At 42.2% G+C, this 17,914-nt stretch overlaps 2 protein-coding genes across 7 annotated transcripts in view; one reads left to right on the forward strand and one right to left on the reverse strand.

The window, feature by feature from the left end:
- Window positions 1-17,914, forward strand: part of LOC4818067 (beta-1,4-glucuronyltransferase 1) — a 57,849-nt gene that overhangs the window by 17,854 nt on the left and 22,081 nt on the right. For 3 of the 6 annotated variants that reach the window (XM_015179805.2, XM_015179801.2, XM_015179803.2), the window contains exon 3: window positions 9,411-9,430. The exons of the other annotated variants lie outside the window; for them this stretch is intronic. The gene's annotated coding sequence lies outside the window, so the exon portion shown is untranslated. The remainder of the gene's footprint in view (window positions 1-9,410; window positions 9,431-17,914) is intronic. 6 annotated transcript variants of the gene reach the window in all.
- Window positions 15,174-16,091, reverse strand: LOC4817922 (uncharacterized). The gene has a single exon (XM_001357187.4). It carries the CDS (start codon window positions 16,020-16,022, stop codon window positions 15,306-15,308), a length of 717 nt encoding a protein of 238 aa, XP_001357223.4. The 5' UTR covers window positions 16,023-16,091; the 3' UTR covers window positions 15,174-15,305.

Below are 17,914 nucleotides of genomic sequence, written 5' to 3' on the forward strand. Positions count from 1 at the left end.
CTTTATAGAACATTGCTGCAATATTATTCGCATCCCCCCTTTGTTCGCACATTAAGCGCGTATTAAGACCATGTTGATGACATTCTCAACTACTGGAGGGTCTCCACTCGCGGGGGGCCATCGAGAATCCAGCAGATGTCCGACTTCAAGTGGAGAGATGCTTGGGCACACTCTCGAGAGTCAGAGGCAGAGGCAGAGTCCGGGAGTCCGAGAGTCAGGAGCTCCTCTGACAGCAGCTTATTAATTTTGTACTCTTCAGAGTCTGGGGCGCTGCAAAATTCAATTAATTTCAAATGCAATTTTAAGTGCAGCACTTGTGTAGAGAGCCATCTCACTTAGCAGGCACTTCCGTTGGGCTCCGGACATGGACCTGCATCTGGATCTGGACTCTCCACTCCCGACTGACTTTTTGGAGTCTCTTCCGCCTCGTAGACTCTGAGTTTCCGTTGCAGAGTTGCTTTTTTTTCGTGGTTTTTGTCGATGCGTAAAAGTTTATTAATTATGCAAATTTTAATTAGCTCTCAACCAGAGTCGCCTCTCGCTCCCGTCGAATCTCATTTGACAATCCAATTTCCTTCCCGCTTTGGGCAAACATTACGACCACGACGACTACTGTGGCTATGTGGCATTATCTATGGGTCCCCTGATATTGTCGTTGTCGTTGTTGTACATTCAATTAGTCAAGTGAACGCATCAGCATCCCAGGGGAGGAAACCTCACGATTTATTTGAGCTCTTAATTAAAATTACGATATTTACACTCGTCCGAAACGATGGACTTGCAGGCCTGACATTTGACTGGCGCTGGACGCGTGGTGGTGGAGTTTTGTTTGTTGTTTTGGTGCCAGTTAAATACAACATTTGTTTGGACATTCGGTTAGACGGAAGTCAGACTTTGTTGACTTTTACTTTTTGGTGTAGGGTTGGGCTTGGGCTCTTGAAGGGCTATTCAGTGCTGGAAGATTGTAGGGAGAGAAGTTTGGGGAAGTACTTTGCTGGGAAAGAGTAGCTGGAAGAGTTTCTCGGCGCTAGCCAGCGAGACGAGTGAGCCGGGGGTTGTTATCATAATAATATTCTCAATATTCCACTTATTAAGCAATAATCCTTCTTTAGTCGTCTTTAGTCTTTCCTTTGCTTAAACCCCACTCCTTTCTTTGCCTTCAGTCTCTTACCAATAGAATTTCGTAAGTCAACAGTTCTTTAGCTCTTTCTATCCTCAAAACCAAAAGCAAACTAGGCCCCAATCGATATTCAGCATAAATTCCTGGCGAAGGATTGGCCTCCCCTTGGCAGGAGTGGGGTCTATGCCTAGCCCACAGTTGCACTTTCCCCATAAAAGGAATTTTAATTAACCCTTTCGCCCGATGCCTGGCGGCACGTATGGATGGCACGGAAGTTCAGTAACTACGTTGCAGAAATACAGAGGGGCCAGCCTTCTACCTCGGAGATATTTAAGTTTTAGGGAGGGCCGCAAATCGTTTTGGTTTTTATTGCCATCTGGTTTGAGTTGCCAAAAAAGGAGAACGAACGACGAAGGACGAAGGACAAAATCCCCATCGAGGGCACAAGGCAAACAGTTTGGATAGCGAATTGGGCAGGCGGCAGGCGGACTCCTGGCAGTCCTTTGAAGATATTGTATCTTGTACGACTACTATGCATGCCGAAATCTAGGCTGCTTTTTACCATAAGCCCAAGCCCAGGCCACACAGATACTCAGATACAGATACAGAGCAGGCTGTGCTTCGTAGTTGTTGCAGTTTCTGGCGGCACGGCACCCGAAAAAAGTAGCAAAACACAATTGAGAGCAAGTTGCCTGCAGTTGTTATAGTTGCTGCTGTGTTGCCACAGCCACTGCCACTGCCGCTGCCACTGCCGCAAGGTGCAGTTTTAATACCCTAACAAAAGGGATTTTCCGAAGGACTATAGATCTGCCTCTCAAACGAAACCCCCCATTTTATTGGCGGAGACAAAAGTTCTACCAAGGAAAACTCTTTTATGGTTTCACGAGAAATTCCACTAAATGTAAGGGTATTTAAGCCACAACTCTTGGCCCTTTTTCTCTGCCTTCAAAACTAATAAATTTTGCATTGTGCGCGGCGTTTGCTCGAGCGCCACATTTACCTGCTACTCGGGAATATTGCCTTTGGGGGCGGCGGGGAGAGCGCCACGTGGCTGTGCTTCTGTGTGCCACACACTGCTACTGCCACTGCCACTGCCACTGCTGGTGCCATACCGGGGGCTGGCTGACCCGGCGTATGCGCGTTATTTTATGCCAAATATTTCATGTTTTATTGGCAGGTTGTGTGCTGCTGCTGCTGCTGCAGTCGTTTGTGCTTTAAGCCGCAGCAAAATATTAAGAGACTGAGGACACCGCCAAGATATCTTAAAACTCTCACGTCTTCCGTCTCTATAAACCGTATAGACCGGAAAACACAAATCAGAACAACTTCCAAAAGGAATAAACTGCAATCCGCATAGAGTTTCATGCTCGAAAGGACGCGTCTGCATGGCAGACGATGCCGAATCCTGCAGGCAGGAAAACTAAAATGAAATCTAGTTCTGGCGAATCGTATATTTTATGGAAATTCATATGCAGATGAGCGTACGGGAAATCTGTTAAATTATTTAATGCAATTTAAGGGCTTTCCACACGACCATCTCTCGCCATCCCAATGGAAGCACCATTTTCATGGCTATGACAGCTGCTGATGTCAGTGTTTTTCTTGTTGCCACACACAACAAACTGTTGTTGTTGTTGTTGTTTCTACACAAACGAAACTATGAAAAGTTTTCCCTTGTCATAAAAATAAAAAGAGGGAAAAACTACAATCACTGGACAGCGCGCAATGGACGAGGATGTTCGAGCAGAAAACGATACAAAGGACGAGAGGGGGGTGTGGGGGGAGAGATAAATTCATGTGTAATCATGTGCAAATCCTTAAAGTTTATTTCACTGCAATTTCCTTTAAGTCCCCCCTGTGTCCTTTACCCTCCCAACCCCACAGCATCCTTTGCCAATAAACTCCTCTCTTTATGAAAAATACGTAAACTACAAGGGAGAATAAATAAACGGATATCAGGTGGAAGAAAAACGTTGATATTTTGCGGGTTTTAAACGGGCTCCCCCTGCCCCCTGCCCCCACTCCCTCCTTCTCGGGGGCTTTGATTAGAAAATATGAGGACGGCGCACCGGCTTCGAGGGGATAAAATGTGGGGCCGCTGTTAGCTGATGTGCAAAAGGGATCCAATTTATATTTAATAAGATTTGTGAGGTGTCACACACAACCACACGGGTCTTTCATCAGGTATGTTTAAGGATTGTGTGCCAATAAAATATGAGGAAATTATGTAGCGCCCTACAACAATATTTGAATTCCTCGAATGAAATGCCTGGATATTGATTATCCAGCAGGCAATAGTGGACTTTGATGTGTAACTTTGGGCAGCCATCGTCAGTCAGAGTCATTCGGGTCCTTCCATCTAAACAGACAGTGAAATAGCCTCAACTATTCTCTGCTGTGACAACTTGAAATATTCATGTTATTTCATGTTAAATATTTGCACAACAGAGGCACAACCAGAAGCAGAACCAGAACCAGGACCAAGCCGAAAACTGACAGCACATTCCACACAGTCCTCTACACATGTCCTGTCCTGTTTCTGGGAGTGTCCTTCAATTTGTCTTCTTCTCCTTGTGTGTCCCCTGTTGGTCTGCTGCTCTGGCCATTTGCTCATGTGAATTTATGCCACTCATTTCGTTTTCTGGGTAATTATTATTATTTTTAGTTTAATTACCAGGCATAAATTATATAACTTGTGCCCAATGCCTCCCCAGTCGATCCTGTCATGTCTGGCCGTAAATTTCCTCTTAGTCAGCACTCTCTCTCTCTCTCTCTCCTGTCTGGTTTTCCCTTTGCTATAATTACCAGGCCAATATTTTGCTGATTTTAAAACCACGAAAATAAAAAGGAAATTTTAATTGATTTGTAGCACATTAAAAATGAATTATGCTTGTTGAAAAATATCAAAACATAAAAGGAAACCATTAAAATTGGAAAGTTTTCAATTGCATGGGAAAATTGTGGACCTTGGCGAATTGTATCCCAAAGATATAGTAATTCCAGTGATATTTGTCTAGTTAAAATATTATTTGGTTGAGATATTTGATCAAGGATTCTGTTGTTATGAGATTTCAACAATTAGCTTCCCTAAGCATCCGGTGAATGCAAACAAAATCCGATTATATTTGCCCATCGATCCATTTGCTTACTGCCGATATTTGCCTGCATTCAATATTTCCCTGAAAATGTTTAACGAATGCTAGACATAATATTTGTCTGCAAAAGATGTGAAGCGTCGCAGCTTGTTTTTGAAACATTATTTGCTCGTCAGACAAATAAAACTACCATTAAACTAAGCTTTATGGGATATTTGCATACAAACAACCAATAGAGATGGGCCTTGCAGAACGATATTTGCTTTAATTAAGAGCTTTATTTCATGGAAGATATATTATTACTCAGCACAGAATTTAGCCATTCAACAGATAAAAGAAATATCAATTTGGGCATAGAAAAACTCAAATATTAATTGGAATGCCAATCTGGATTATAATATAAAATTTATTTAATTATTGCTAGCAATCTGAATAATAAAATAATTGGGGCTAAGCTTTCAATAATCGAATACAAATACAGGCCATTCAATTAAAATAAACAGAGCATTTAAATATCGCTTTAATGAAGCTCGAGAGCCGTGATTTAATTTGCGAATTTCCCCATTGAATGTCTGCAATTTTCATCTTCGAGTGCGAGTATCTTCTGGCGCCATTTGTGCTACATGTGGCACGCGTGCACACACACACATTTCCGAAATTACTGCTAGGGGAGGGGGGATGGCGTACATGTCGTATGATTAACATTTAATATCACATATTGTCGGTTCCACATTGGTGATTTTTCTAGCAGCCCCCCTTCCACTCCACTCTCCACTCTCCACCCTCCACCCTCCACTCAATTACGTTCCATTCAATGGCCTTTGCGAATGGCACTTATGTTTATTAATAATTATGCAATTTAATACTCACTAAACACTCGAGTGAGTGTGCAACCAATGAAAACCGCCCCACAGATGCGTTTGGGGCAGCAAATCGAATGGAAATAGATGATAGATTCAACGTTTTAACGCATGATTGGTTATATTTTTACAAAATAATGGATACGTAAATAAAATACGTATATTTGATGGAAATTTGTCGAAATTTAAGGCCTGACTAAGTTTTGGCCAACTTCTAACACAACCAATATCCAAAAAGTTTGGCGAAATCCCTCAACAGAAGAACAAGCCCCGGCTCATGTTCTGCGTTTTAGCATACTTTTTTTGTGGAGCGTCGGGGAGGTCTGACAAATTTCATTCAACACACACACATACACACACACATACACACACACACATACACATGTCGCCACACATGTCCTCGGCTCCATCGAGGAATAAACTTTCAATGAGCACTTCCTGAGCCTCGAACACACAGGAAGAGGAAGAGACTCTGAGGATGGAGCTGTGGAACACTTCCTTTGCTGAAAGACTCGCAGCTTCCTCTTCCGCCGTGGTGTTCTACAGTTTTCCCTAATAGACGCCAGCAGCTTTACAAAATTTTCCCCGCTCCCCCCTCGGAAAGTGTTGTCACATTTTCTCCCTCCTTTTCTTGGCCATTTATTTAGTGTAAGCCTAATTAAATTGCAAAGGACAACACGAACACACATCTACGTACGCGGAGGTCCTTTCCTGTGTATCTATGAGGCTGTATGAGGAATACTTTTATAGAGGAGGTGTGCCTTTGAGACTGAAATTCCATGACATGCTGCAAAAATTACAAGGAAGCAAAAAAGTAAAGAAAAGAATAAGTTGCGTGCATTTTTGTGCATGCCTTTATACCCTGTAAAAAGCGGTAGAGTAAAAGGCTGTATGGAATTCTGAGAGTTGTGTGTGTGAGGGGATTTTTCCTCAGAATATCCTTAAATATATATCTATAGAAAATAAATTTGAAAAGGCGAAAAATCGATTGGAGAATACTCCTAAAATTCATACTTCTATGCAGAATACTTTTAGAGAGAACCTTCTCATAAGGAATCCCCCTAAAAATAATCTTTCTTCAAGAAATCTTCCCACAAAGAGTCCTCCGGCAAATAATACTCCTGCAGAGATCCCTTCAATGGAAAAAGAGCATATTTTTATAGATACTCCTACGGGGAATACTTCTACAGCGATTCCTTCTACGGGGAATCTTCCCACAAAGAATCCTCTTGCAGAGAATACTCCTATGGAGAAAAAGGGTGTATTTTGTATAGATAAAATTCCAATAATACAATTTCCCAACAATGTATCTATGCATCCATTTCGAATCTATCTAAATTGTTTTCCAGGGTATCCCACTGTCCAAACACTGCTCATTCCAGCACTCTCAATAGTTGTTGTTTTTTGTTGCGCTCCTACGTGTTTTTGGCGTTGCATGAGCTTTAAATATTTTATGACTTTGCCTCTGCTCTCGTTTCTCCGTGTTGCGGAAAAGTGCATATTTTGAAGGCTGTGCAGTTGCAGTGGCAGTTGTGTCACAGTTTCTCCCCCCCCCCCCCCCCCCCTTTTTTTTGTTGTTGTTGGCAGTTGGCATTTTGGCAGTCGTCCTTTGAGGGGGGGCCCCAAGTAGTGGAAGAGTTATGTGCATAGCTCTAAGGATATTGCATATACAAGTTTTCTCTCTCTCTCTCTCTCTCTCTATCTCTCTCTGCAGTGGATTCCATGTGGAGTTCTGCAGTTATTCAAATAAAGTTTCAACTGCGCTGACAGTTGTTTTTGCGGGATTTCGGGGAGTACAATATTTAAGGCGGAAGATATAAACATTTCCCACATATTTTAAGCAGATTTCCCCATAAGATTCTTTTCGTTTATTTAAATATTTAAATTATTTAATGCAGATTCCAAGTGGATTTCCATGTGACTGTGATTTATGTCTCTTGATGCTGTCGCATCCTTAATATTTTCACACTCACCAAAGGAACTTCAATCCTCTGTTTCTTAGGGGAAAATCTCGGCTGAAAATCTTATTATTCAACGTTATTGCTCTTGACCCAACGCCTCCCCCCCACTCCACCCCTGCCACATGGCCTCAAACACACACACACACATCCAGCATTACCGTTTCCCCTCCCCCCCACTTGACTTGCGAGAGTCCAACCAAACAAATGACTTTGTTTGCTTAGCCCGGCACACGACCCATCTTGCCACATGCCGCATGCCACACCGTGCCATGCCCGTGCCCATGTCCGTGCCCCTGCTGCTGCTGCTGCTGTGCTGTGCCACTCGAGAAGTCAAGTGGCAAGCGGCAACTGCCGCTGAGCCGAGATGAGCCTTTCTCTGGGCCAGGCCAGGACGGGCCGTGCCTCCCTTTTCCCTGAATGCCAAGGAGTCTCTGCGTCGAGCGATTTTTATAAGAAAAATACTCTACGCGAATGAATGAAAATCGCTGCACAATTTAAAAACTTCCGCATCAAGCGGCAACAACAACAGCAGCAACGACGAGTGCCCCCTGCCCCCTGCCCCCAGCCCCCGCACATCTGTCGTCGAGTGCCACACAGAAGGGCACGGCACATGGGCTTCCATTGGGTGGATATTATATTATATTTTGGCGCTTGCTTAAATGCATTTCCTTGGGGGATTTTCTGTTTGAATTTCTTTTTGTTTATTTTGGAAACAATTTTAAAGTTCAAAAGTTAAAGAAATTGTGGTTCGATATGATAGTTTTCTAGTCAAAGAAGAGATCCTACCTAAATTAATCTACAAATGGAAGATTTCCCATCGACCTCTGAAGGTTCTTTCTATGTATTTTCCTTTTTCCCTCCTATTTGTATATTTACTACTTTTCAAAGCAACAAATCCACCCAAACTTGTAGTATTTCCCGCAATATTGTTCCTTTTTTAAAGGTTTTTAGGTGTTTTAACAGCTTGTCGCACTTAAAACTTATCCAAATTTGCCACAAAACTCCAGTTCAACGTAGTTTTTACGAGTGCAAGCTACAAGCAACTTCAAACTGTACATTTTATCGTCCAGCGGACACATCTGCTAAATGTTAACTGCTTTTGGAGCCAGAGTCAGAGGGTGCGTCCTTCGGGGCAGAGTCGCACTGTGCGTCCTTCGGGGCAGAGTCAGAATGTGTATGTCCCTGGGGGCATCGTCGGTGAGACGCAGACTGCATTAGAAAGGGACCCAGAGAGCGCCAGAGAGAGGGAGACGAACAGAGTGCTCATCTTGGGGTCGCTTTGACTTCTTTGCTCTGCTCTTCATGCGCTCTCCTTTGTTTCCCGTCGCCGGTGCTCCACCCGGGGCTCCCCTTTGCAGCGCATTCATTTTTGAATACTGCAAATGCAACTAAAAATTTCATCCATTTTTTAATATAACTTTCTGTCGTTGTCTTTTGCACTGCTTCTTGGGGCTGAAGATGTTCCACTAGGGAGATTTTCATAACCAAAGAAGCTGCAAAGGCGCCTTCGAAGAACAATTGCAAGTCATTCTGGTCCACAAATTAAAAGTGAAGAATATGGAGGCATTTGTTGTATAGTTTATGAAATATTTAAGGATTCTGTTAAGAAACCTCGTAGGGGAATCTTTATAGAGTCACTGGTACCCAATAAAATCCATAAAGCTTCGAATTTTACATTTTTTAGCGACTATCCATATTAAATGTTTCATATTAAATCTCCATTCTATAAAAATATTTGTGTCGTCGTCGTTTCTGATATTTTACTCATATCGACGTCAGCGAAGCGAGTGAGCCGGGGGTTGGCGCACGAAATTATTAGAAAATTAATATATTTTAGGGGTGTATAAAATATTTATATTTCATATGGATTATGTGGAATATTATATTTGAATATTTATATATTTTACTGAAATTTTAGCACTTTTTAAATGAATTACTCAAACGTAATAGAATAGAATTATATAATAAATATTTATACATAATTTAAAATAATTTATAATTCAAATATATGTAAATGTAATATATAAAATATAAATTTAATACTATACATTTTATGGGGTATTTTTTATTCGACTATTTAAGTATATTTTACTGACATTTCACTTTTTTAATGAATTACTCAAACGTATTATTTTCTCCAATGCTCTTTAAATCCCCCTTTATTAGGTCAAATATATATAAATATAATATATAAAATATAATATATGTGGCATTTTTTAATAGACTATTTAAATATATTTTAGTGAATTAGTGCAGTTTTTTAATGAATTACTCATGCGTAATAATAAAATAATATAGTACGTAATGTGTTGGCCAATTCTCTTGAAATCCCCTTTTATTAATTCAAATTATTTTTTCTATCTTTCTCTTCCAGCAATTAGCAAAATAAATCAGGTAAATGCTCCCGCCCACTCATCGCTCATCTTAAGATGTTCTTGGCCATTTCTTTTCAACCATTTAATTGCCCAAGATTTTCATCTCCCCCTCCCCCCTCACGCTGCGCATAATACTCCTTGGCTCCTGCTCTGCCACTCAAGTGAGTTTTAATGAGCCAAGACGAGCGAAAGGAAAACTTCAAAGGCCACCACGCTGCGCCGTCTGACTCGGTCTGACTCGGCCTGACTTTTCCTTTCGCTTTGGACGCTTTTCGCGAAATGAAATGACTCATTTAGTTAGTGACGGACGGGGAGACAAGACACTACAATGCGAGCAGATCTGATTTATGTGGAGCGACACGGACGGGTGTCGTGGTGTGGAACGTGCTATAAAAAAAAACAAAAAAAAACCAGTAGGAATGTGCCCCCACATGCGAGTATAGGCGAAAAACCCGACTGGGGAATACCCCTTTGGGCAGGGTTTTGTTTTGTTGTGACTAATGGGTATTCGACGGCAATGAAGCATCTACAAAATATTCTGGGAACTCTTCCAGAGAGTACTTTTATGACATGGCAGCGCATTCAGAGCTATATATTTTAAATTGTGGTTGGGGGAGGACGAAAGAGGACCCTTAAACATTCTTCTTCGCTGTAAAATCATAGATTTCTACACGTCAAAGGCTTTTCCCGCTGGTGGTGCTCCTAAGAACGGAATATATGGTATATATCTTCTATCTCAGATACATCATAACCTCCTCAGATGCTGGGCATGCAAATACAAAAAGGAAAAACTTCTGGCTTTTGCAAAGTTTTCCATTATGCCATGCAAATTTCCGCTAGACACAAGATTTATATACATAATCTGGCCATAACTATTGCCTGTATCAAGACCGGCTTTGGCTATGCCATTTTTAGTTTGTCGTTTGTCCTCGTTAATCATTGCATCGCCTGCGGGCATCGGCGTTATTGGCATTCGTTTTGTTGTGTCTGTTTGTCGTTTTCATTAACCTTAATTAGCGTGTGCCGCTGACATTCGTCATTATCCAACATAAATGCAATTGGCCAAGTTGGCATCCCATCCCCCAACCCCCATCCCCCATAACCAGCCCCGCTGCCCCCTTCTCCGTCGCACTCGTTGGCATGATTATCATCATCATCGTCGAATGAGAGTGACATTTTGTGGCACACGTTTTCCACTGCTCATTTTCTGTATTATTTTTTGCTGCTGCTGTCTTTCTGTCTCTGGCACCGCATTGGCATGGAGACAGGGCCACGAACGATGCGACATCGGAGGAGGAGGAGGAGGTGGAAGAGTCTGATATTGACCATGGCTCTAGGCAGTTGCTACCTCCATTCATCCTCCAGCCATGCCATCTATTCCATCCATCCATCCAACCATCCCGTTCCCGTGGCTCGATATTGCAACTCAACAACTGGCTGACTGCCACATCGCTGACTGCTGACTGCTGCTGCTGCTGCTGTTGGTGTCAGCTGCAAATGAGTTTCTGGGCCGCCGTAAAACGTAAACGTAAAGTGGAAGAGTTAGAAATGGGATACTCGCAGCATAAGGCCAGGGAGGGGGGCGAGTATATAACGACTTTCGAATGCTCTGGATTCCAGCAGAGGAAAGTGTTGGCAGAAGGCAAAAAGTCGTTACAGATAGATGGATCGATACACACAGAAATACTCCGAGATAGAGGGAAATATCAATAAACTTAAGCAGGAAATTATAGAGCCACTACACATAAATCTTATACTACTCGTACAAGAATGCCAGGTTAGAGGAAATTAAAATCTTTAAAGAGCTATCGTATCATATCGTAAAAATCTTCAAAATGTGTACTTACCTTCTTAAGAAAAATCATTCTTTGGATCAGCTCAAATATCCCTTTAAATAACTGCAAGGAAAACATTAATGAAATATCGATTTTAATATCGAAAAAACATCGATTGTAGATAGTATTGAACGACTGGAGTTAATATCTAAAGAAATCACATAATTTCAATATAATAAATACAATTTTCCATCATATATCATATATACGATCGGTATTTCCATCAAAATTCCCATTAAACATCGATATGCTCCATAAAAATCGATTGTTTTAAATGGCTTGCCATTACGCACATTCCAAAAATGCATTAATATTAAGTCTAATTGATCGCTTTCAATGCCAATTCAAGTCAAAGCCATAATTAAAGAGAAAACCACTTGCAGCACACAGAGTCGCAGTGGCACAGACCTCCAGCCTCGCTCCTGCTGCCTCCACCTGTTTGCGCATTAATTATGCTCTCTGCGACTTAAGTAGCACCCCGTTGCCGTGCCCCCCCCCCCACCCCCTTTGGGGAGCAGTGCAGTGTTTGCTTTTGCTCTATTTACCAATGCCAATGACAGTGACTGCGGAAAGTATGTCGACCTATCGCTTGCTCGAAGTAAACTAGTTTCGTGCGTGTGGCATTCGCCTTGCCATTCGCACTCGACTTTGAACTGAATACAGAGTGTTAATCGTTGGCTTTGATTTCAAGCTAAATCCAATTAAAACTCAAATTGAATCGCAATTGTCGTGGGATCTGCTGAGAACAGCTGAGGGACTCAGGGGAGCGAAACTTTCACGTAGCTCATTTGTCAAAATGCAAAAACAAATCATCATTCCCTGTTATTTTTTTTTTTTGCGCTGCTTATTTGTTGTTTATGGTTTCTGCAGCCTCCGCTGTTGTTTGTCACGTTCTGGGTTTGCTTTTGTTTTATTTGCCTTTTTCTTTTTTTGCTTTTCTGCAGGAGAGATCCATCTGTCTGTGTCTGTGGGCGTCTCTGGCTGCCGGGGGCCTGCCTGTCAATAAGGTTCTTGACACCTTTACTTCATTTGCTCTCAGATTTCTCTTGACATGACTTTTCGTTTGCTTTCTTTCTGGACACACAAGAGCACGAGTGCGAATGTGGGCTGCCGCATGTGGAGGGCAATAAGTCATTGAAATGTTCTTAATAATTGTTATTTTAATGAAGATTGTTATTTTAATCTCTTCACCCAGTGATCTTTTTCATACATTTTACACGCCTCTCTTTTGTTTCTCCACAAACAAACAATAGAACCGCCCATTTCCGCCCACTCTTATTAAATATTCATAATAGTTTTGACAACATTCGGAGGCATTGTTTGCATTTTACGGATGAAAACATAAAAATCATCATTCGCCTTCAATTTGCTGCACAAATAATTGCAAATGTCTGCCACCCCGGACGACCTTTACAAATCTACAAATACAATGCACAGTACGGGGCACAAACGTAGATATTTCTTTTATTTTTTTTTCCTTTTTTTGGACGAAAAATGTAATTGTGCAAAACAAAAGTTGTGCCTCCGCTACCGGACTGCCGCCTGACCTGGGCTGCAGCTTTTTGCTACCCTTGGGAGGGGTATGATGGCTTTCAAGAGGTGTTTGCATGCATTGTATCCCCAGAAACCGCTCAAACCGGCCAAAAATTGATCAACAACTAGCCTTCCTTCTTCTCAAAAAATGTATTTCCATGTATTTCTAGTAGCAACATCTTGAATCGATCAAAAGCATCTGGAAAATGTATCTCGTAGAGTATCTATAGCATCGTCTATCCCAGAACTGGCCTTTCCTTTCTTGTTTGTATTACAAACGCTTAATTGCTTTTGACTTTTGTGTTGTTGTTGTTGTTGCTGTTGGCTGGGCTGTTGCTTTCCTGTCTTTCGCTTGTGGTTGTCTCTTGTTGAGCTCTCAAGGTAACCAGAAGTGCCACCACCTCTTCTCCACCTCCTCCTCTAGCTATTTAATTTCCACGAAAAAAAAAAAACAGAACCAAATAAAATGTCTAAGATTGCGATTATCTTTTTAATAACATTGCGAGGCAAAGGAAATTCCCACCGCCACAGCGGCAAAAAAGTGCCGGAGTGGAGTGCCGGTAAAGTGGAAATAAAAAGAAATTACTTAAATCACGAATTTAATTACCACGCATCCACGATAACGCGCCTCCAAATAAAGCGATACAATTGCGAGGGCCAACAATTGTTTGCAGGGAAATTACGTTTCAAGGGGTTGGGTGTTTTTTCGACCACACTTTGATAGTGATTTATTTCTTATTTATTTCAAGATGATATTTTTTTAAATGTGTATAATCTAATGCAGGCCAAGAACTATCAAATAAATCAGGGAAATTTTCCGGTGGTTTCCATAAATCCGTCTAATTAATTAATGAAAAAATATGCAAGTATTACAAAAAAAAACATTTATTTTGTAGCTTTATTTTCTATTCGAAAACCTTTTTTTTTCTTGCCAATATTTTTTTTCTTTTATGTCGGCATTTGCGAATATCTTTAGACCCTTTGTTCTTTCCACAAATCCAACCAATTAATGACTGACAAAATTGGCAGACATTTTAGCAAAATCAATCCTTTTTTAGTCATTATTTAGATGTATATTTATTTATAATCATAGTTTTCAAAAAGTTTAAGTTATTTCCACGAATCTCCCCATAGGTTGGTTGCTTTTAAAAACACACTTTGGAAGTAATTTATTTATTTTTTTTTGTTTATTTTCAAACGATACTGTTTAAAAGATTATTATTAGATAAATCACAAAAATATGTATGTATCTTTGACCTTATTAAAACCTTTTTATTCTTTCCATAAATCCACCGAAAAAATACCAAAAGCTATATGAAAACAATCCAGTCAAAATGTCTTTTTGTCTTCTGTTCGAAAAACATTTCTTTTGTAGTCAAAAATTTCAAAATCTGTCACTTCCCTTGGCCGCTGTCTAAGTAAACAAAACATAAAATAAATGAATTAATTTTCAAATACATTTTCTTTAGTATAGTTTTTCCGCATGCCTGGCTATCAAGAGGCATATCTTCTGACCCACTGCGATCTCCCAGCAAACCATTCGTTCGTCCATCGGTGTTTGGTGCGTTTTGTGGGTTTTGCTCTGAATATTTTCATGGTCCCCACCGCCCCCCGCCCCAAACCCCGCCCAGACCCAATGATGACGTGCAGGTTTATTTGTTTCTAAATCTCATCCACCGCATCGTGATGTTACTCGTAGACTTCCACTTCGCCAACAAACAAACAGAAGCTAAGAAAACTGTCTAAAAATAGATGTGCAAAATATATACACGATAAATTGAATCAAATTCGTTTTATACACAAGTATATAAAATAAAATTAATTGTAACGAAACTCAAACTCAAGCGAATCCGAAACCGAAATCGAAACCGAAACCAAAACGGAACCAAAAGGCTGTCGACCAATTGAATAACAATAGAATCATTTTCAAGTAAATTAAAAAAGTCTTAAACATGAAACTAATTTCCCTCTGCACTCCCTATGCTTGTTTTTACGATGCCATTTTCTTTTTGGGGGGAAAAATATTACTTATTGCTGGCTGTGGCCGAAAGTGCACTGCATGAAATAATTGGATTTTGTAATTGCTTGAGTGCGTGTAGGGGGTATAAGTATTTTGTGTGTGCCATAAATTGCATTGGCAGAGCATGAAAGCAGCTCAAAGGATTGTGTGTTTATACTCAATATCATATGGATTATAATTGCTATTTATTTACACATATATTTGTTGAAATTTCCCATTGGGAGTGCATTTTTAAATGGGTTTTAAATGGGTTTAATTGTGATCTGTTGGAAAGTAGTTTAAAGGAGTTGAAAATAGGCACAAAGGTAGCTTTCAGACCCGGTTCCCCGCACTCTTTGAATCCCGATACCTCTTTTAATATAGAAATCTAGAACTTTCGTTCAAATGCTTTTTTTTCTATAATTCAATCTTAAAGATAGTTAGTCATAATATTGCTCAGATCAAAGGGAAAGTTGTTGAAATTTATGAAAATTTGATTAAATCTGTAGGCGTTTTTGAAGGGACTTCTAGTTCATCCTTCCGCCATCGGCTGTCTGAATGTATGGGGCCGGCTCTTGGCCCTGATGCTGATGGAGGGTCTTGGGTTGGTTTGGACCTCCTTGGACAGGTCCCTCCTGATACCCTGGCTGGTCAAAGGCATGCGGCTCCTGCTGCGACGGCTGCTCCGGATGTTGGGGCATCTGTGGTCCCAGGGGCTTGGGCTCCGGTACAACGATGTGGGCGTGTTCGTGCTCTTCGTCGTCCTCCTCGTTGCCCACGTCCTGCAGAGCCCGGCCCGTGGGCTTCTTGAGCAGAAAGCGCGTATTGGGATACTGTTTGGTTTCCAGCTCGAGGCGATCGATCAGCCAGCCCTTCTCCCGATTGTTCGTGGCCCAAAAGAACACGGTCCCCTTGTCCTTGGTGCCGTGAACGGCGACCTCCAGCTGGGCCCTGTTCTCGTCGCAGGTATTCCGGTTGTTTGTCAAACTGAAGCCCGTCTCCTTGATGGGCTCCCCCAGCAGGCGGACGGCCCCGCCGTGCTGGCGCAGGGTTTTGATGGCCAGCTGGTAGTAGTCCGCCTGCCGCACCCGATCCTCGAGCTTCCAGTGGAGATAGGCCAGGCCCGAGAGGGAGGCCATGGCCCCGAAAACACACAGATTGGCCAACGACCGGCGGGAGGGCAGGGTTAGGCGCATCTTTAGGGTTGGCATCGTATTGAATTTAGCCAAAAGAGCCAAAAGCATTGAACAGGCAAAGGGAAAATAAATTGAGTAATTGCGAATTTGTTTCTAGTAAAACACTGACAGACATCTCAGAGATGTGCTTCTGCTCAGAGTTTTCTCCCAGCTTTCCCTCGATTCCCACAACGAACCTTGAAATCATCGCAATGCCAGGCCAGGCCAGGCCAGGCCAGTCCAGGCCAGGCCAGGCCAGGCGTCGCCTTCAGCTAATTGCGGTGGCTGCTTCTTCTTCTGGCCAACTTAAAAACTGCTGAAATTGCTGGCCAGAACCGCACCACAAACCAGCGCCAGCCAGCAGTCGTTCAATTTTGATGCCGCCACCCAAAAGGCGTGGACAACAAAACGCTCGCCCCTCGCCAAGTGGCCCCTCGGAGGAGTGGAAACCGGAGGAATCAAAACTCGTTTCGATTCCGTATAGCTGTACATAGGAGCTGCCTCTTTTCCTCTTTTTCGTTTTTGTTGGTTTGTGGGCCAAACAAGCGGCGCCATTAATGACAGCCCCCGACAGAGTCCGAAAGAGTGACCCGTCCAGCGGATGGATAGATCAGAAGCATGGCCTTTCGCCGGGCGACGATTCCATGGCTGGAATATTTCAATAATTCTGATCAGAATCTTAGATGATAAGGCCTTCGCAGAGGATCATCTGCATGCACGAAGCGGGTACCCGATGGATGTCTTCTTTGGGCAGCAGGCTGCTTGGTATTCCCAGCGGGAAAATGCCTGAGAGATGTGGAAAGATGCATATTATTATAGCTGATTAAAGAGGGCCTACAAGTCACTCTTTCTTAATCTGGTAAAAAGATTGCTTGGAAATGCGAGAAGATAATCATTTCTTTCTAGCAGAGAAGAATGAATCTTCTAGGATTGCCGATGAAGGAATCACAACTCTCTGTAGCACTTGATGACCCATTCCAGGATGTGCTTAAAACGTAAAACTATAAACCCGTTAAAGAGCAACTAAACTTCATCGTGCCCCGCACGCTTTTCATCTCATTATCCTCCTGGTAGTTGTATCTATTTTTACTAGCCTTTTGCCCGTCGTCCACTGAGTGCCCATTTAGGGTGGTGCCGGTGTGCTGCCTGCACCAATGGTTATTTAAAAATAGTTTCCCCTCGTCTCATCGTCTCACATCTCACATCTCACTGGATCGGTAATCGATAGCATCCATGCAACGCCTGTCACGGCTGCATCTCCGATACGAAAGGCTTTTGCGCCGTGGCCTAATCTATCAAATGCATCTTTGGGTTTGAATATCTTTGTGCTCGTCTTCTCCTCGGATCGCTGGCCGGCACTGGATGTTACATTTTTGGCCTAAGTGGCCTCTTGCGTGTCTGTATTTATCGCCAGAAGAAGATCATGACTGACTCTCAAAGAACCTCGAAGAAGATTCCTCTTCCTGTGACAATTTTTCTTGTGGTCTTCATCTCATTAAAGGTCTCTCTTTTTATGCGCTGTCACTTTAGGACCACTTTTGGTCAGGCCTGTGGCTTATCTTCAGCCAGTCTTCATCTTTAAGTGCCGCCATATGGCGGTAGGGGCGGGGGTACAAGGTTTTTCTATAAATCAAACTACAGCCGGTACACGGAAGCGAAGCCACATGGAAAAGATACTCTTTAAGTACGTTTTATTCCACGTTCTATGGCATGCCAGCACTCAGGGGCTACAGGTGCTACAGGGGCTACAGGTGCTACAGGTGTTGCCGGTGCTCTAGCCATAAATATACTTATAACTAACCATTAACTGTTTAACGGTTGTTGGGGCTACAAATTGATTTCAGATTCGAAGCTCATCTGGCATCTGGCATCGGGGGTTGCGGGTTGCTGGGGGCTGTGATTATAGGCCTCCTCGATAGTTGAGAGATCGTGACCATGTTGATCACGAAATTATATGGATT

The sequence above is a fragment of the Drosophila pseudoobscura genome, chromosome 4 (assembly GCF_009870125.1).
Source record: "Drosophila pseudoobscura strain MV-25-SWS-2005 chromosome 4, UCI_Dpse_MV25, whole genome shotgun sequence".
In the NCBI taxonomy this organism is placed as follows: domain Eukaryota; kingdom Metazoa; phylum Arthropoda; class Insecta; order Diptera; family Drosophilidae; genus Drosophila; species Drosophila pseudoobscura.